The sequence below is a fragment of the Poecilia latipinna genome, unplaced genomic scaffold (genome assembly GCF_001443285.1).
Source record: "Poecilia latipinna isolate Pla-1442-1.1 unplaced genomic scaffold, P_latipinna-1.0 Scaffold1826, whole genome shotgun sequence".
Lineage (NCBI taxonomy): Eukaryota > Metazoa > Chordata > Actinopteri > Cyprinodontiformes > Poeciliidae > Poecilia > Poecilia latipinna.
The window spans coordinates 1-20,961 of NW_015114442.1; the positions used below are offsets into that span (position 1 = coordinate 1).

A 20,961-nucleotide genomic window follows, 5' to 3' on the forward strand; every position below is an offset into this window, starting at 1 on the left:
ATAGATAAACAGCAACTTAAAAAAAATTCACATTGCAACATAGCTGAAATTGGACTCTGTCTCTTTAAGAAGTTCCTACCATTTCCAACTCTCCCCTTTCAGCAACAGTGCTTCTCTTTGATGCCGTTTACAACTATTCTCAGGAACGTTGGACTGAGAGGTAGTTTGTAGAATAAGGTCAGCAGGTGTTTGCTAATTGCTGCTGCCACTAGTCTGTGGGAGCAGTTTGGGGAGGTGCAGGAAAGGAGTACTTTGTGGGGCGGGAGCTCAACTAGGGACTGAAGCTCCAAGAAGGCGTTTTGCATAAATAGGCTGTGCATTGCATGAGCAAGCATTTTGCACAGCTCAGTGGTTGCCATGTGAGATTCAAGGATTTCTCAAACATGCCTGAAAGAATCAATGCAACACTACAGGTATGTTTCTGATGAGATCATGACTTAAAGCTAAAAAAAGTTGATTTTGCATATTAGCTTTCTATTAAGAATCCATATTAAAGGATTCAAAACATGAAGGTATTCAGATTTTTTCATGACTGTAAAAATACCCCACCAAAGTAAAAAAAATAAAAATCTAATGACCGTTTGAAATAAATTATAAAAATGACCAAAGTAAAATCAAATGTGTAATGAAAAAGGGTTAGACAATTTACGTGTGGTTCATAAGAAATGTACAGCTGTGCACAGAAAACACTGACGACGATCACGATGTTTCAGGTCAGAAGGGAGAAACCTGTGTGAACTGCATTGACGGAGGCAATCTTATACCGGGGCCCCCAGGGCCTCCAGGTCCGCCAGGCTTCGCAGGTAACGTCTGTGGATCTTATTTTTCATTTACTTGTTTATCTATGACATCCTCGTGTGTCACTACCGCCGATTTGGTTACTTAAAATGTTCAGATCTGCTCTGCTAAAACATATTTTGGGCATTATATTTTGCTTACTTACTTTGCTACATAACTAGCTGCAAGTAAGCATTTGGAGCAGACGTTTGATTAATCATGAAGGAAAGAAGCAAAAGTCAATGAATTATGCCAATTCGTGGCATCTTAAAAAAGTAAAAATGTGATTATTGTCACATCAAAAGACGTTTGCTGGTGTGTGAGCTGTGTGCAGAAGGAAATATGACGATTATGGCTAGTTAGCTGTAGTGAAAAGCTAAGCCATAGTTAGTTGCACTGTTTGTTGCATACTCTGAACCAGACATTAAAGCATAAAGTGTTTTTAAATCTATTGTGCTTCCATTTATTTTTCTAATTTTTATCAGGCCCTCCTGGCCCGCCAGGTGTAAAGGGAGAACCAGGTTTTCAAGGAATAACAGGCCTTAGTGGACCCCCTGTGAGTAGTTTTTGACAAGCATGACTTTTATACTTTTGGTTTATGTGTCAAAGGGTTAAGGGAAAAAACTATCCAAACCAACCTCATGTACACAACAACAAAACAAAAGATTACTGCCAAACTAGGAGGATCAAGAAATCACTATAAACCCTCCCACGGTCATAGCTCGACACTCAGGAGAAATGCGGCAGATGTCACGGTTGGACAGCATGAAGACAGGAGGGTGAAATATTAACCCATCAGTTCCTGAAACTACACACACACACACACACACACAAAAAAAAAAAAGTTGTGAAACCACACACAAGGCCAGTGCGACCCCACCAGACAAAAGATAAAAAGCTCATGTTGTCCAAATTACCTTGCCTCTTAAAACCACTGAAGGGTTAAATAGAACATATTTGACCTCATGAAGCATGCTAAAAGCTCAAAAACAAACCCACCATGTCTGAGTCAAGCCTATTCAAGAACAGAATATAAATAAATTAACTTAAGTCATCTATCAAAAGTTTGGGGTGCAATCAAACCACAGGGAGAGCAAATATCTACTAGTGGAGAAAACATGGAACAGTGGTGAACTTTGCTAGGAATGTCCAGTCTGCGAAAAATTACTTCAAGAGCATATCATTGATTCATTCAGGTGGCTGCAAAAGGACCAAGAGCAACATCTTATTGGGCCTCCTGATTGTCACTGCTAACAATTCAACAATAAGTCAGAACCTGGGCAAAAAACGGCTTCCATGGCAGAGTTTCAAAGTCAAAACCCCACTGCTGATCAAAAGGACACAAAGGCCTGCCTCATGTTCGCAGATACATTTCTGCATGATTCTCAGGAACTTTGGAGAAACTGGAACAAAAGTGGAGCTCTTTGGAAGACGGCAATACGCTGTTACATCTCAAACATGGTGGTCGTATTGTGATACCAAGGAGCAACTTCATTTCCTCGGGAACCTGGTTGACTTGTTGGAATTTATGAAACCTTTAATTCTGCTCTTTACCACAAAATCTTCAAGGACAACGTCCATCCATCTTTTCGACATGCAGCAGAACAAAGACGTGGCAAGTGGCAGACAAGTTTACCAATGAAGGACTCAAAGTATCTGATTGAGATGCTGTGACGAAAACTTAAACAGGCCAGTCGTACTTACTCAGAGTCCTCCAATGAGGGTGAAGGACAGCACTTCTGCATAGGAGACTGAGCTAAAATTCATTCACAGTCGAAGTGAAGGGCAGTAGTTGCTTTCAAGGGTGGCAGAACCTTTTTTAGGTTTGGGGCAATTGGTACAACCACAATGGTTTGGATAGTTTTTGTCCCCTGTTAAATAAAACCTCTATTTGCTAACTTTATTTCAATGGAGATTTGTGAGGAATACTTTTTTAAAGCCTTTATACCACATTACAGACAAACATTAAGAGAACATTTGCTCATTTTTATTGCTTACAGTAATTATTGTTGCTGTTGAAAATTTGCAGTCAACGGTGAAAGCAAGAGCAAAAGAGTTTTGAGCTTCTGCATCTGGAAATGTCGAATGATTAGAAGTTTAAAACTGATTTTAAAAAAGATCATTAAAATCTGAGCAAGACTGAATCTAAACAACTGTGAGGGATTTTTTGTTGTTGTTGTTTTTTTGTTGTTGTTTTTTCCCCAAATTTAAGAGTCAGTCTCTTGCCTATTTTGCCTCCTATTACATGTCATTGTCGTCCCTCCATCCCTTGAAGTTTTGTTTCCTTTGTAGGGTGTTCCTGGTCCTGTAGGTGCTCCAGGTTTCCCCGGAGAGAAAGGAGAGCCAGGAGATACCTTCGGAGGTGGTGGTGTGAAAGGAGAGAAGGGTGACAGTGGTTTCCCTGGACCACCCGGTCTGCCTGGCCTGGATGGTCGACCCGGTCGTGACGGAGCACCTGGGCCTCCTGGCCCCAAGGGAGCTCCTGTGCGTGACTTTCCAGGATGTTGTGCTGCCTTTACATAAATCCAACCCTCCATCGGACATTTCATAAATGTTTGTACCTGTGGTCTGCAGGGGTCTCTGCTCTTAAAAGGAGAACGAGGTCCCCCTGGTGACACAGGTCCGCCCGGCATCCCAGGAGACAGAGGTCCACCAGGCGGCCCTGGCTATGGAGTCCCGGGTCCACCAGGGGAGAAAGGTGCTCAAGGCAACTCAGGAGCACCTGGCACTTCCGGAAATCCAGGCAAGAAGCAAATATATTGATTCTCATATGAACTGGTTTTACTTAAATTTTTTTAACTAAGTACATCACTGAACACCCCTTCTAAAAAATATAGCTGCCCCTGCATTGGATTATCTTTTATTGGCTGTTCAAACAGCTGTGCTGTTAAGATCAGGAAAATGTTCTAGGAAATCAATGTTTACCTCAATTTGTAGGTGTAAAAGGTGAACCAGGTCCGACGGTCACAGAGAAGGGTCAACCAGGACCCAAAGGAATAGATGGCAACCCAGGGTCACCCGGTCCGCCAGGTAGCATGCCTCACCTGTGAAGTAAAGCCTTTACCTTCACCATAACAACAGCAATAACGCACAGAATGCTACTTCTCATCAGGTCCGCGAGGTGCGGATGGACAGCCTGGTTCACCAGGTTTTCCTGGACCAAAGGGTGAACCGGGACAACCGGGCGTCGGCCTTCCAGGTCCTGCAGGAGTTAAGGGTAAATGGATATGTACCCATCCTACTTTTGCCTCATAAAAGTGCTCATGTGAATCTTTACATCTGCTTTTGGTTCCTAGTTACCGATGTTATCAATTTTCACCTCTGTTCGCTAGGATTCCCAGGTATTCCGGGCCAGCCGGGAACACCTGGAAAAGTAGGGAGACCGGGAGTAGATGGATTCCCCGGGCCACCAGGGTTTCCTGGACCAAAGGTAGGCTAATTATTTCTCAAATGATTGACAGGCACTGAAATTATCTTTAATTTTGGCCAGTATTATTTTTCCTGTCTTGGATAAATCTGTCTGCTGAACATCTAATATCTTCCCCTCCTGACTGAGTGAAATTAACCATTTATTTGTTCCCTGTCTGTGCATCCAAAAGGGTGAGGCAGGCTTTGGACTTCCTGGTCCTCCAGGTCCACCTGGAATAGCAGGAGCTAAAGGATTCCCTGGACAAAAGGGAGATCCTGGTTTCCCCGGCAACCCAGGTGGACCAGGGCGACCTGGGTTTGATGGCGGACCAGGACTTAAAGGTATTAATATTGTATGAATACATTAGTTTGTCTGTTTTATTGTCAATACAGCAACTTAAGACGATTGTTAAAAATTACGACAGCTTTTTCTGACAGCTACCCCCTTTATTTGTCCTTGTTTAGGGGAGCCCGGCTCACCAGGCCAACCTGGACCTCGTGGGCCCCCTGGAAGCTCAACAAGTGGTGCACAGGGTCCTCCGGGCCCTCCTGGACCCCCCGGGCCAATGGGACCAATAGGTACGTCACAAAAGATTGGGTTGAGGTTGATTTCTTACTGTCAAAGGCCTTGGAACAAAATGTTATTTTTCAATTGTGTATAACATTTCTGAGTGTTTTATGAGATTAAATACTCGTTAGCTTTATTTGTTAGCATGACTGACTCTTTTGAAGCCAATGTTTGGTGGTTGGATTTGTTGACTTTAATGAAGTCAACAGTTTCCACATGAGCACCTTACAAAACACTGTAGCTTGGGTTTGTTGGGTTGATTTACAAGCACAAGTAGCTACTCTCTATGTGTTGGTGATCAGAGCATGTTATTATGTAGAGAGTTAGATGCCACGTCTGTAAATGGCTGCTCTACAATTTTGTGGGACTTTTGTCTTTGTCTGGGAAAATGTCTCAGTGTCTTTACGTTGTACCTCATTTTACCACATTTTTGTTCCACCAAATGTTGAAGAAACTTTCATGAGCGTCATCTCTCTTCCTGTTTCTAATCCAAACAGTCTCATGCGAATGCAGTTGGCACAACGCCATATCACAGAGATGCGCTTTTCATGCCCGACCACTCTTAACGTCACATACTGCGATTTCCGCAAGAGCACACCAAGCAAGAACTAACACCAGAGCGTGTCAGAGTACCTGCTTTTGCACCAGCACGACCTTTTGTCTCTCTCCTTTTTCAATGTACAGCCAACTTTAACAGTAAAAAGGAAGTTCTTAAGCGTTAATTGCTTTCAATATGCAGTTGCTGCCAGACAATCCATGCTAATACAGTTTTTGTTAGCAGTTTAGACCTGAACTTTAGTTTATATACATTCTTCACTGGCATGAATGTCATATTGTCATATTTGAACAGTTGACTGTTAATTCTTTTTGGTGTTGATTGATTATGTCGTCACCTTCCTAAAATAATGACCTATGTCCTTTTTTGCCAAAAGGTATCTCACTTTTTGCAAAAAAAACGACTAAGGCCAAAATTTTAGGAAGGTGATAATATACAAAATACAATTTCAATACATATTAATGACAAAAATTTGGTGCACAAGTATGTTTTTAAAATGGATTTTCTGTAATCCACAAATTGTCAAAATTGTACTCACAGGCTAATATAATACACAGGGTTACCTCAAGTGTATCATAAGCCTGGCGGGCCACCAGGCTTTACTTGTGACCCAACCTGGTTAAGCGTTGCTTATTTAAGTCTTTTTAAAATTCTAATGAAATTTGAAATGTGACATATTTTCTTCATTGACGGTTTCAAACAGACTCTTGCATCTTTCCTTTCCTTTAATTTATGTTTGTCTGGCTCATAATGAGGGAAAATCAGCCTCTTTGCGGTGACTGATCCTGCCAGGGATCCTGGGAATGTTTAATAATTTCGTGAAGTAATTCATACAAGGTTGAACTTTTCTTTAGGATTCACTTACTAAACTTCGACACACAGCATATCATCTCTACAGACCATAAAGTTTGTTCAAAAGAAAAAAAAATTGAAACTTAAAAAAAAGAGATTTGAAACTGAAAGATTATTTTGAATTTGAAAAAAGTTTGGAGTTGTAAAAACAAATATTCATTCCCGAAAAGTTTGAAACAGAAACTAAATTTAAACTAAAAAGAAAAATAATTAAACTGAAAATACACATACCAAAGCCTTGAAACTAAAACAAAAAATCTAAAACTGAAAACAAAACCCTTGAATCTGAAAAGTAGTTTTGAACTTTTTCTTTTTTCAGTTTAATTTTTTTTTCCCATTTGACCAAACTTTATGGCCCCAATTTAGCTCCATACACCTCAGTAGGTTATTTGGATCATGAATAGGGCTTCGAAAAATGTGACATTTGCAATATTTACGAAATAAATAACCTTACTGCCTTCTCCGTGGTTTTACTTCAGTATCTCAAGGCTAAAAATGGTTTCTCAAGGAAAGAATTGCTAAAAAGACTTGGCTTCAATTCAAATCAGAGGTGGAGGAGGTTCACGTGTCTCTATGCTGATTTAAACGATCATCCTTACAGGATACCCAGGAGCAAATGGAGAGAAAGGAGACCCAGGTCCACCAGGCTTAGACATCCCAGGGTTACCAGGTGACAGAGGGAATCCTGGTTTTCCTGGCCCCCCTGGACCAATAGGAATCCCAGGACCCCCTGGAGGACCTGGAAGGGACGGCGCACCTGGATTTCCAGGTAAAATAATGTTATCTGTACCCTTGAATAAAGGCAGAGTATTCTTTACTGTCTGGTATATAGCATGTTGTGAGGCATCACTTAGTTGACCTTTCCAAATATCTGTTGATCTTTTGATCTAATCAGTTGGTCAAATGCTGAATAATTTTTTTTCTCCTGTTCATTAAATGCATTGACGCAAAAATCTATCTAGCATTTTAATCGCTGAATGGGTAGCTAAGCTGCTAGTTTTATTAACATCATAGACTTTTCAGTTTATGATTTCTCCTTACATACGTCATCTGCTCTCTCTTTGGGCGCTGCAGGTCCAAAAGGTGACATGGGTCCAATGGGACCTCCAGGACCATCTGGAGGACCTGGCACTCCGGGAGGACCTGGTGCACCTGGTCTTAAAGGTATTTACACACAAGCCATCTTTGAGTTTAAACAAACTAGCTTGTTGGCCACCAAAGTTACTATCTGCTTTTGAGTTTCCCATCAGCTTTTAAATTAAAGGGATATTTTAAGTATTTTAATAAGTCCAAACTACATTTCACCAGTCCCAGTTTAAGATTTAAAACATTTATTAATAAATAAGTAAAGGTCAAAGTACTTTGAAGCACACAATCTCTAGGTTCCTATGTTTCTGTGCCACAGGTGAACCAGGATTTCCAGGCAGTAACGGCATCCCAGGTGGACCTGGTTCTAAAGGAGAAAAGGGAGACTCAGGTTCCCCGGGACTCCCAGGACCCATTGGGCCAGTAGATATAAGAGGAGCTAAAGGAGATCCTGGAACTCCAGGTACAATAGAAAACATTCAAACATCACCTCAGTTATGGTGCTATCTCTAAATTTCCAGTAACTCTCAGCATAAAGATACATTAATAAGAAATTCCCCTTGTGTTTAGGATCACCAGGCTTTCCCGGACCCAAAGGCATTGCAGGTCTCCCTGGTGACCCTGGATTGCCTGGACAAGATGGACGCCCTGGCATTCCTGGTCCGCCAGGTAAGGGGTTATGTCATGAATGGATGGAATGGGTTTTGGCTGAAAGTTAATGACTTTATTTTGTGCAGGGCTAAAGGGAGAACCTGGTATCCCAGGGAGTCCTGGTGGTCCTGGATCTCCAGGTCCAAAAGGCGGAATGGGCGATATGGGAATTCCAGGTGGGTGAGCTGTTAATTGTCAGATGTTTGCCTACCTTTGCTAGTACCGTCTGTATATTTTTAAATTGGTGTTAAACACATCGATATTAATGGGAAAAAGACATACACCCCTTTTCATTTATACATTTTTGTATTAGGATATGTTGAAAAAGGACCCAGTTTTGCATGGTTCTGAAACTGTTTCAATATAATACATATTTCACACTGTCAGTATTTAATGAGTATGGAGGCCACTAAGGAACATGGAGGATTTTTTCTTTTGCATTTCTGCGCAATAAGTTTGCGTTCTCTGTCTGTGTGAACTGTCTTTTCACCATGACTTTCAAAAACACTGTTGATGCCATTTAATGACAACATTTTTGACACACTGACTATATTAAAACTTTGTAGTTTTATGTTAAGAATAAAACTAAGTCATAGCAATTTAGTATAAAAAGTTTTCTGCACTTGAACATTTGACTCACCGATGTCGATGTTAATCTTTTCTCTATGACTCAACAGGACCTATGGGGTCAAAAGGCTCACCAGGTTTTCAAGGTAGGCCAGGATCCCCAGGTCAGCCAGGAATACCTGGTCTCCAAGGACCAAAAGGTGACCCAGGTTCTGGTGGTGTTGGACCACCTGGACCACAGGGACAAAAGGTGACAGAAAGAAGTGTTTTCAGTCCTTGTTTCACGACATGTTCAGGGATGACAGATCTAGTCAATTCTCTCAAAAGGGAGATCCAGGTCAGCCCGGATTCCCAGGAAGTCCTGGAGCTAAAGGAGGTCCGGGAACACCTGGTCTTCCTGGTTTACCAGGGCTACCGGGGGTTAAAGGAGATGTAGGCCTCGCAGGATTCCAAGGTGAGTAATTTTATTTTGGTACTCTCAGTAAATCTCTAATGTAGTGGAACAAACTAACTTGTCGTCTCTTGGTAGGTCCTCCTGGTTTCCCCGGTCCAAAGGGTCTTGATGGTCTGCCTGGTGCCCCTGGTCTCACAGGAGCTCCAGGTAGACCAGGAGAGTCTGGTCGATCAGGACCACCAGGACAGGTCGGGGAGAAGGGTCAGCCGGGAAGAGATGGGATCCCAGGACCAGCCGGTATCAAAGGAGAACCAGGTAGGTGACAGTTCGTACGGTCCGGATGCCCACTGAACATCTTTTGGAAATGTTCTGCCTGGCTCAGTTCATTGTTTGTGTCTACTCCAGGAATTCCTGGCTTTGGTGTTCCAGGTCCTCCTGGGATTCCAGGGTCGCCAGGTAACTTATTTCCCATCATACTGTATTTTAGCCTTAAATGTTGTGCCACAGTTCTCTACAATCACTGGTACTTCCTGTGAAGGTGAAAAAGGAAACCCAGGCCTTCCTGGTCCTACTGGAGGCCCAGGATTTCCTGGCCCAAAAGGGGACACCGGCTTTCCAGGTCCACCAGGTTCTCCAGGTGTCAGTGGCCCTCCAGGTCCTCCGGGACTGCCATTCCAGGGCCCTAAAGGAAATCAAGGACCTCCCGGGCCGCCTGGAAGATCAGGTAAAGGACTTGGGTGGCACTTATCACCACATGGTTGGTTGGATGTTCCTGCCTGGTTTTCTGATGTCAGATGGCAGAAGTCAATAAAGCTACAACATCTAAGCTAAAACCCAAGCTAAAGCTAAGACATTCTAAATGTATGCTTAACCAAGCATAAAGGTAACCACCTTTTCTGCGAAAATGATTTCATACATATAAATCTTGAGCAATGACACGGTCCAGTTGTCTGTATCTCAGAGAACCAGGCAGAAGCTCCACGTTGAATATAGTCTGTCGTCACCGTGTTGGTTGATTTGCATGGGTCATTGTTTCACCAATCAGCACCGCCGGCCAGAGAGCCGGGCCCCTGCTGAGTTCCATTCTGAGCACCAGGTTTTCAACTTGACACCAGAGCATGTTGGGATTCTTCCCTCCTCTTACACCCCGCCACACTCTTCACCGGGATTTCTCTTCGTGCCGAAACACTACGTTCACAATGTAGTGGCCGAGTCGCCATCTCGTGTTTCCTCTTCACCCAGCTCATCCACCCACACGTTTCCTCACCCATGTTTCCCGCTCTCTTTGATCCCATCTTGAGGCCTGGTGTGAGCTCCTCATCTCTCCACAGTCCTGAGCTACGAGTGACTTGTGTGTGTGTCCCAACTTTACACAGCCTGAGTGTGTGTGGTTCCTGTAGGCATTTGTCAATTGGATTTAATCACCTAAGCCACAGACAAACTCAAAATATTCTCATAACGCTGTTTGATTTTTGATCAAACAGGCTTTTTTTTTTTTTTTTGAGTTATTGTGTCACATTTAGCATATCACAATTATAAATGAGAACGCACCATTTGTTCAGCGGATGACAATTTCTGTCACTGACAGAAGGTCTGACAGATCAAACAACATCAGCTAGCCAGACTGTTGTAATATCTGTGACTGGTTGTCAGAAGAGCTGTGGCTCACCGCTAAGATGCTAATAACCGAGATGTGCTCCAAACACCACCGAAGTATTTTTGGAATATTTTGAAGCCATGTCCTGTGAAGTAATTGCTTCATTTACAGCATGTATTAACAAATGTGATCTCCACTGAAATGTTGTTTCAGTGGAGATCAAATAAATCCTTAAGAGTCATGAAAGGCTAACATTTAGCTGAGCAAGCACTGGAGTAGCAAAGTTTAGTTATTTAAAACAACTCAAAATGGAAATGTTTATATAAATGTTAATGCAATGCCACATTAGCATTATTTAGCCTTTCTCTTAGCCTACTAATGCCAATGTTGCTATGCAAAACAACACTGGTTTCAATCAGCTAATCGGCTAAGCTAATCAGGATGATATCCAAACAAGTAGAAGACCTGGGGGAAAAAAGCAGAGGAACAAACTATCTTTGATCCAAAGAAAACAGAGGGTTACTCACTATCAGCAAACATAAAGGTCACATTTGGTAGCTGCATTGTAACTTTCATTAATAATTGTTGGCGACTAAGACAACAGCAGCAAACTCAGCATAAGTTTGTACAGTTAATATCCATTACCAGTGTTGTGTTTGACAGACAGAAATATTTTCAGGAAGAGTTTATTGAAATTTCAAAATTGACCAAAACCAAGGTTACCAGCTGTTAGCTTTTTGCCAAATTGTTTCACTTTTCAAATAACTTTCGCTGTGAAATGACAGTTTACTGAAAACAGTCCACCGAACCAAACTTCAAAAACATCAACATGTAAAAGTTCAGAAAATTATTTAATGGCTACTCAAGATAATTCAGTAGCACATAGTACAAGTGTTTTTTATTCATATTGTCACTAGACAAATGTACATGTTTAGTAATTTGATGGTTATAATATTCAAGCTGTAAATGTAGCAAACATGAATGTAAATTATCTGATAAGCATCCAGAAGGCCCAGCTAGGCCCTTTTCTATTCAATGAAGCTGAAGATTTTGGCAGTTAATTTTAAAAACCTACAGTTTTAAATTTCAGTGACAAAAGGAGACAGAAACCTGATACTGTTTTTCAGAAATGTTTTTTTTTTAATTAAAAATTGCTATTTTCACAGGCACCACTTAAATTTAGATGCATATAAAATTCATGTATTACATTAAAAGAGTAGTTAAATTTAGCAGGTGAGAAATCTCTACTTGGAGTCGGTGCACCTCGATCAATAAATAAACCCTGAATCTGAGCAAGACTATTTTTGAGTTTGTGACTGGCTTCACTGTCCTGACTGGGATTTTGTCCCACCAATCAAGCCACCTGCATGGAGACTTGTTCAACACCAGACCTCACACAGTGCTGGACAGAGTGGAAACTCCACTGAATATAAATCGTGTAAAAGTCACTTCACATTTAAAATGCCCACAGAATTAAGCGGCTTCTTCATGTGACAATTCAAACTTAAGAATTTGTAATGTCTTATATTCCATTTTTGATGTGTCTACAAACTAGCAAAGAGGGAAATGAGATTTTGATCTCTTCCTTTGCTCATACGTCAGCAGTTTAAGTTTGCTACCAACAACAATGTCATTGACGTTTTTCAGTTCATATAAAATTCATTACCCTACAGACATATATACGTAAAGCTGCGATATCATTTCCACCAAACTCCGTCACTGTGTGAGGTCAGAAGGAAATCAAATGTCAGTATAAAAATGTGATGCTATGAGATCTTACCCCATGTTTCCTGCGGTTTGGCCCCGCCCACCATGGCGTGGTCCCTCCCCACCCCGCCTCTCCACGCGGCAACTTTTGCGTCCGGCTTCGAAGGGCCCGCAGGTCAGATGAACGGCATCCGGACTTTTCTTGCACGTCTCCTGCAGCAACACTTGTGTTTAATATCACCCTGATGCACTGTGATGGAAACAAAATCAACTGAAAACTCTGAATCGTTTTTTGTTTTTTATTTTCTTCCTAATAACGCCTTTCTCTCGTTTTTCATGCACACTGATGGTAGGGTAGTCCACGTTTAACAAGTAAGCACATTTAGAAAAACAGTGACAGTGATGATAGATTGTAAATGTCTCTTCTGAGTAGAGTGGGTCACCGAAAATACGTCACCAGATCACATGGTCTGTCAAATTAAATCAAGTTCACTGAATCACTCGCCACAAGCATTCACCATGTGACTAACTCACCAAGGACTTTACGTCATTCTTCTTTGTTGTGATTTCTGTATAATTCACAAAACCTCTATCATTAATCATTGGATTAATTATTTACTTTTTATTTATTTAAATGTAATGCATTTGCTTTAAGTTTTTTTTTTTTTTTTACAACAGAGTGCTTTCCAGAATCTCAACTGTTACTTCTTGAATATTCCTGCTGTTACAGTTTTATCTGTCTAAACCACCTCTTCTTCTTCTTCTTCTTCTTCTTCTTCGTTTTTTTGCCCTGCGGCATCCTGGTATCGGTTTGCCTGGGAATTCTGGGAATCCTAGGTCCTCCAGGTTAGACCCACCGGATTCTTGGTTTGGATTAAACATTGTCACGTCAGCCTACGACTATAACATTGGGTGAAACATTAATGGAAGCAGCTGTGTGGTTGGCTCGGTGGCTTTCATCATGCATTCCAGTTTGCTTTAGCAGTCTGAGAAACATTCAAGTTCTTTAAATGAGATACGACACTTTGATGGCGCTTTTTCCTAGCTGAGATGAATGGATTATGGAGTCATTCATCATTTCATAACCCCTTTTTCATTCTACAGGACCAAATGAACATTTCAAGCAAGACTACTTAAACAAAAAAAAGACTCTAATTCACAACTGATCACATTATTCTGTTTATCATAGCCCGGTCATCTTTCGACTCTGAAAAGTTTTCTTTCTATGATATGAAATATTTTGACATATTTTTTTCAAAACATTGTTTTGACTGCAAGAATATAGGTAGCACAAATACAAATAACAAAAGGTAAACAAAAAAATTTATTTATTGAGACACTGCAAACACGTGGACTTTTTTTAATGTGAGCACGTCATGTTGTCATAAAGCTGATTTATGTGTTTTCTCATAGGCAGATTGATGGTAAAGAAAAAAAAAAGAACTAACAAGAAATATATGTCGACACTTAGAGTATGTGAATATTGTTCAGTTGTTTATCATTTCTAGAGATTAAATTTGATTTTTTGCAATCCAGGTCATAACAGTGTGACGTGAAACAAAAAGTCTTATTATGTAGATTTACAGTTTCTAATTGAGACGATGTTCCTTATAGGACTCTAATGGGTCTGTAGATTTTGTTCCTATCAATAAAATCCTAAACTTAAGCATAATAATAATCTGTACTGTAAGTAAGTAACAAATTAGGGACATTCAGGTAAGCCAAAACAACTACTTGACTGTAACTAAAGGATTTTGTGGGCTTTCTAGACTATTGGAAATTGACTTTGCATATCCATTGTATACAAAGACACAACATTTTAAGTAAATACTACAACTGAGATTTACTCTCCATCAAAGCAAGAGGTTATTTTTTAGATGAAACTCAATTTACTGCAGCAATAACAATAAAATATAATTATTTCATTCATGCCACACCATGCAGACACTCAGTTTGCACTAATGAAGATTGGTACTTTGGAAGTACTTTAGTTCATTTAGAAATCGTAGACAACATAGAGAGTAGGTGAACCCAAAATACACTACCGTTATGCAGTAGCACCCTTTAAATTTGTCAAGAAAAAGATGTCGTATTTTTCTGTTTCAATCAAATAAAGACCATGGCTGACCTCTTGTCCTCGGCATCTGTAGGTGTGCCTGGGCCAGAGGGTCCCCGCGGTCTCCCAGGAAGTGGCGGCGTTAAGGGAGAGAAGGGGAATTCCGGAAATCCGGGTCTGCCCGGCCAGCCTGGTCAAAAAGGAGATCCTGGTTTTCCAGGAGCACCAGTAAGTTCCCGTTTTTGAAATAGCTACGCTAAAATAGTAAAAGTCACAGATACTGTTGTCAAGCTGGAAACATTTTTTTCTTTTTTTTTTTTTTACAAGGGCCCCTCTGGTGGTCCTGGTGGCCCTGGTCCAAAGGGAGATAGAGGATTTCCAGGCGTTTCCGGGTTCTCAGGTTAGTTTACGCCAACTCCTTTTGGCTGCTTTCTGATGCTACAAAACTGGACGTCAGGCTTTCTGTGTTGACTTTATATAAAAACAGGAATTCTTGTTTCTTTCGTCTTCATCAGGACCAAAGGGAGAGCCAGGACTTCCTGGTCCCAGTGGACTTCCTGGAGATCCTGGGGCCGATGGAGCACCTGGTGGGTGGACGGCGACCTGAGCTACATGCAAGCTGAATATTAAAGCTAATGGGTCATCATCTTATGAACTATTTCTACACAGGCCCTCCTGGAGATCCTGGGTCTTCACCTATTGATTATGTGAAAGGAGAGCAAGGACCTCCGGGTCCACCAGGAAACCCGGGTGCTACAGGCCCACCTGGTCCGCCTGGAGCCCCTGGATCCTCAGGTGGGTAGAGCAGCACTTTGGTGACGGGCGATGATGAATTAGGTGTTATTCAGCCTGATTTTAGTTGCTGCATGTTGGATGTGTGAGTTACTCTTGTGCTGTGTGGGTTTGTGTTGTGCTGTTTGCTCTATTTTATTTTCACATAATGCACCAGACTGGAGGAAAATATAAGAAAATATGCTAAAATTAAGCTTTTTCTATTAATTAGATCATAAAAATAAATTCGCAACAGAAAACAAAAAAATGTCTTCAAATTTGCCAGTAAGATTTTTTTTTTCAATTAAGATTAATGACCAAATCTGTATTTGAGGGATTATGATAAACTGTAAATTATATCACAAAAAAAAGAAAATAATTTTTTTTGTCAGCACAAAAGTACAAGGATTTAAATGGGCAGTTTTATGTATTTTCCAATTTATAGCCCAACCTCCAGCTGTTATAAAAAACTCTATATGACTTAAAAGGAATTTGAATTTGTTACAAATCTGTCAACTCCACAGAGCAACTCAAGAACTACTTCCTTTCTGACTTCAAAATAAGAGTCTCAATAGTGGACACACAAGGATTTGATTTTAAAGCAGACACCATTTCGACCAGCTCAAGAAATCTTAGAGCTTCATTTTTGCCACAACGTTCTGCTTCACCCCTGCTAATGACCGATCTGAGAGCTAAGTTTAAAACTGAAGTGTTTTTTTCCCCTCCCTTCTTCCAGGTCTACCAGGCCCCTCTGGAGATCCCGGCTCACCTGGTCCCCCAGGCTTCAACGGCCCACCTGGCAGGAAGGGAGACACCGGACCCCCAGGGCAATCTGGTGAGTAATGCAATAAAAAAACAAATAAATAAAGTAATCTTTAACTATGTTTTTCTTTTCATTTTGCTGATCATAATGCACATGGAATCTACATATGATGTATAATGCATGTGTTCTTTTCTCTTCAACCAGGCCTAAAGGGCAACCCTGGCCCACCTGGGTCAGATGGTCCACAGGGTCCGCCGGGTCTTCCGGGCTCAGGGTCAGCAGCCCATGGCTTCCTCCTCACCCGACACAGCCAGAGCGAAACAACACCAGAGTGTCCTTCCGGAACCAACTTCATCTACGACGGATACTCCCTGTTGTACGTGCAAGGCAACGAGAGGGCTCATGGACAGGACCTTGGTACGACGAAGCACTTTCTGTTTGATTCAACGGTTATTCTTCTCCAACGTTTCACCCAACTAAAACTCCTTACCCACTGCTTGCAACGCAGGCACCGCCGGCAGCTGTCTGCGCCGGTTCAGCCCCATGCCTTTCATGTTCTGCAACATCAACAACGTCTGCAACTTCGCTGCCCGTAACGACTACTCCTACTGGCTGTCAACTTTGGAGCCCATGCCTATGTCCATGGAGGCTGTGACTGGAGAGAGCATCAAGCCGTACATCAGCAGGTAGGCATGGAAGGATGGGTGTTGTTTGGCTTTAAACGGTGGCTTTATGTGTGTAAAAAAAAATCAAAAAGGTGTTTTTGTGTGTTTTCAGGTGTGCTGTGTGTGAAGCTCCAGCCATGGTGATTGCAATCCACAGCCAGACCATCCAGATTCCCTCTTGTCCCGCAAACTGGAGATCCCTGTGGATCGGATACTCCTTCATGATGGTAGGGTGGCGTTTGGACACATGCTTGGCTTTTTAGGGAGTTTTCATTCACACACCTGATATTCCAGTAGCAGGGTTTCCCCCAGAAAACTTGCTAAGCCCCGTGGTTGGGGTGCTAGGTCAGTCATTCATTCAGCGGCCTGCCGTGTTTTTGAGTTAAAAAATGTTGAAATTTGATAGGAAATTTCAAAATATCACTTAATAAACTATATGTTGTTGGAAGACGAATGCATGAATACCAACTATAAAATCTTAAAAACAAAAAAATGCAAACATTTAAAAAAAACTAAAATAAATAAGCAATGCTTAGCCTCGCAGGGACCCAAGTCTGGTGGCCCGCCAGGCTTATAATACACTGAGTAGGCTCAGTTTGATTGGGGAGAAAAACAGCAACATTTGTTTACATTTTCAGCTGGCTTGGTTCGCTTTCACACTGCGCTGTTAAACAATCTAAACCAACTGAAAAACCTGTTCACTCCTTCGCCTGTGGTGGCGCTGCACCAAGAACCACTGAAGGAGACGACACAAAACCTCAGAAGAAGATATGAGCGCAAATTCCTTATTCACGAAGTGTAAAGAAAAATGGAGAGGCATCAGATTTTAGTGGATGTAGAATTTCTCTTTTGTCTTTGGCATGAATATTATTAATTTTTACACAGTCACAGTTTAGACATATTTTTATTTAACTGTCATTATTTTTGTAATGGTCTGTTTTATGAATGCCTGCCATAGGCACTGATTTGAGTTTTAAATCAACATTGTTCCTGTGTGCAGGTCTCAGATGAACAACTAGAACTCTGTTCCTCTCTCTCTCTCCCAGCACACTAGCGCAGGTGCCGAGGGCTCCGGTCAGGCCCTGGCCTCTCCCGGCTCCTGCCTGGAGGACTTCCGCAGCACGCCCTTCATAGAGTGCCATGGCAGAGGGTCGTGTAACTACTTCAGCAACTCCTACAGCTTCTGGCTGGCTACTGTGGAGAAACTTGACATGTTCAAGTAAGTTTTCACAAACCCAACTTGGGTGATTTGATGATTATAGGGGTTATTAAACTGGGTGTTCGGCACATCCTTAAAAAGTCTTCAATTCATTTGTCTAAAATTCATCCCTGGAAATATTGTATAGCCTTAAATATGTTAATTACATGTCTTAAGTTTTGTTATGGCAGGACTATTTATTCTCATATTTTCTGTGGTTTTTGTGAGGGGTTGGGGGGGGAGTTCTCATTTTCGTGGGATGTTTCATGCAACCTGTGCAAAAAATGCTTGCTGCACTAAAATTGTTAGCATTGGCTGCACTAATTTGAAATTTGTATTTTCAAGGGTTACTGAACCTTCTAAATTACAAGTAATTACATTATTTTACTCTTAATTAAGCAAAGAAATATAATAAGGAATAAATGTTCAAAGGAGTGGGTAGAAGTGAACTTAATTGGTTCTCTGGCAAAAGATGTGCAAAAGAAAAACACTTTGGAAAGCTTAAAGATAAAAGATTTTCATAATACAGTAGCATGTCACAGACAAAAAAATTAACTGTCAAGTATGTTTAATGTAAACATAATATATTTTTTAATCACTGGTCCCATAATTCCTATGAAAAATATTACCAAAGCATTTTTTTTGTACAAATGTATAATTATATATTTTTTAAGTTTAAAAACTGTATTTGTCTTCTTTCTCAACCACCCTACAGGAAACCCCAGTCAGAGACTTTAAAGGCAGGCAACCTACTTACACGTGTTAGCCGCTGTGTGGTTTGCATGAAGACAACGTAATACCACGAGGCGAGCGAGCGCTACCAGCGGCGGCGGAGGGGACGCCCCATCCACAACAAGACACATTTGGATGAACAAGCGAGGGTCCGGTGAACTGTCAAGGTGGCAACAAGGTGGAATTCCAATGGTGCATTGACTTCCGGGGAAAAAGAAAAAAAGAAAAAAAATACAGAAAATCAGAAAATAATGAAACAATGGTGCTACTGTGCAACACAGCTTATATGAGTTTAAAAAAACTGACAAATATTCTTACATTTAGTGTTTGTTTTTCTTAAGAAGTACCTCAAAATGAAAGCTGACAAATAACTGCTTGATGGTGCCATGATGGATGTATGACAACAAAAGTGAATTTTTTTTCAGCCTTTTTGTCCCCCTATTTAAGGACTACTTTTTTCCCCCTTTTTTGGAAACATCACAAAACATCTATTTCTTTCTACTCCTTTTTTCTTTTTTTTCTTTTTTTTTGGTCTTACTGATGGTCTCCGATGGTTACCAAATCAGCACTTTGACTTTCGAACATCCAGGATGAGAGATGCACTGATGAGCTTTTCTTCACTGAGACCGACTGTTTTTTTTCTCTTTAAAAAAAAACAAAAACAAAAACAAAAAAAAAACAGAAACGTCATTAGTCACTATCTGTCATTATTCTGCCGATTTACATCCCATTTCATGAAACTAACCCTGCTGTATCCCACCTACTAACCTCCAGTCTACACCTTAGTGCTCTTCCTTTTTATTTTTGTAAGTAATAAAATGTGTATATTCTGTAAAACACCTTCTTTCTTCTTTTTTTTTTTTATCATATTAGGCCTGAAGCTGTACCAGCTGTTTGTTGCGACAATTTTCCAGGTTGTTTGTTTTTTGTTGGTCACACACACACACCCACACACAACTTTTACTTTTATTGCTCACTCAGATATTGTACAAAGTAAGGCTTTTATGAATGGAACAGCATTTTATATATAATAAATTTATATTTGAGAAAAGAAACATATAAATATCCATTTTTACTCTTTTTTTTTTTTTTGGCAGTGGGGGAATTTTACGCCTGTTTTAACCTCAGAACTGCCAAAAAATCAACAAAGCACATTATTAATAGAGCCATTTCTTACACAATGTACCAGTTTCTCTGACTCCTTATCAAATCCCAATCACTTATTAATTTGCGAACTGAATAAATGCTGGTTCGATTAATGGTGTTGCTTGTAGCTAGTGTGATGTTACAAATTATTTGTGCAAATACCATTTAATTAAAATTGCGACTAGTGAATTAGGAAATGCTACATGTTTTTTCTAATATTTCCAGGTGCTGGACCTATCTGTGAAAAGAGCTCCAGAGATTCGGGTTTTAACCCACTTAACGCTGGCTTGAATTTAAACCTCGAAACGCAGGTTTCAGTGTCTGTACATTTAAATGCACCTCTCTTATCAGGTGGAAGCTCTCCTGATGTGATGTAACTCGGCGAAAGCTGTTTTAGGCAGGGGGGAGAAATCATTTTTCTGTGACTTTTATTGTTTTTTTTTGTTTGTTTTTTTCATAACTGCTTTTACAAATTCTAATTTTGTCAACCTGCAGGTTTGATTAGAGATGTGCATTTGTCTGTTTTATTCTGTTTTATGTTACTCAGAAGTTGTTATAAACTTTTAAAACTGAAATAAATACTATGTCTAAAGTCTTTGCTCTTAAGTTTTAAGCTTATTACCATGGAAGAATAGTTTGAGAGAGTTTATCTTTTTTTTGTTTGCTTTTTTGTTTGTTTTACAAATGTAGCTGTAATTTAGCTACGTTTAATATTTTACAATACCAAGAAAAACATTAGATCTCATCAACAGTAGCAGAAAATTTACATTCAATACAAAATATTTTATGCTGCCCTTTTTTTCATTTGGCACAAGTGAACTTCTGATTTTTAACCCAAACAAGCCCAACCACAATGAGTTTTATTCTGCTAAAACACTATTCAAAAACCCATAGAAAGTACAAAATTGTTCATATCATCCTTGTTCTGTTCAGGATTATTGCTGGACACCTACAGGCTATGGCATTTGTCAAGAGGCAAGACTTCAAGTACAAGCTGTTTCATCACAGAGACATTTAAACATGGCGCACACATTCCCATTCTCAATTTAAAATGCATTTTCCTGTAAAATAATTTGCTTTGGACAATGGGATGACACTGGAATACCTCTAGGGAAAAATATGGATTTATCAGAATTCTCCTAAAAAAACTCTAGGCATGCACTGAACTTGGGTATTTACCATAGAACCCAGAAAAGACAAGTTATGTACTGGAATACTTAGAAAAAAAAACCAGGCATTCACCTGAGTACCCAGAGAAAAACCCTACAATTTGTAGGAATACAAAACCCAAAGTAAACCTTTGCTCCAGTGGGAGGATATCTCCTGCTGGAGGAAATTTACTCCAGTAAACTTTACTCTTACTCAAGTAAAATTTCTGAATACTCTACCCACTGCGAACAACTTCGCTGATTGAAGAACTAATATGTTGCAAACAAAAATTCAGCAGATACAGACACACAGCTACAA

At 40.5% G+C, this 20,961-nt stretch overlaps 1 protein-coding gene across 1 annotated transcript; it reads left to right on the forward strand.

Annotated features, from left to right (window-relative positions):
- Positions 1 to 383: 383 nt before the first annotated feature.
- col4a5 (collagen, type IV, alpha 5 (Alport syndrome)) lies at positions 384 to 18,641 on the forward strand. The gene is made up of 32 exons (XM_015014531.1): positions 384 to 413; positions 641 to 803; positions 1,263 to 1,333; positions 3,070 to 3,261; positions 3,352 to 3,520; positions 3,715 to 3,807; positions 3,890 to 3,994; positions 4,110 to 4,207; positions 4,377 to 4,527; positions 4,651 to 4,764; positions 6,763 to 6,930; positions 7,236 to 7,325; positions 7,567 to 7,710; positions 7,818 to 7,916; positions 7,985 to 8,074; positions 8,576 to 8,715; positions 8,793 to 8,919; positions 8,995 to 9,174; positions 9,265 to 9,315; positions 9,398 to 9,583; positions 12,330 to 12,338; positions 13,001 to 13,009; positions 14,314 to 14,447; positions 14,547 to 14,619; positions 14,735 to 14,806; positions 14,889 to 15,014; positions 15,727 to 15,825; positions 15,958 to 16,170; positions 16,262 to 16,439; positions 16,531 to 16,645; positions 17,465 to 17,637; positions 18,332 to 18,641. Exons 1-32 carry the CDS (start codon positions 384 to 386, stop codon positions 18,411 to 18,413), a joined length of 3,744 nt encoding a protein of 1,247 aa, XP_014870017.1. The 3' UTR covers positions 18,414 to 18,641.
- The last annotated feature ends 2,320 nt before the right edge of the window (positions 18,642 to 20,961 follow it).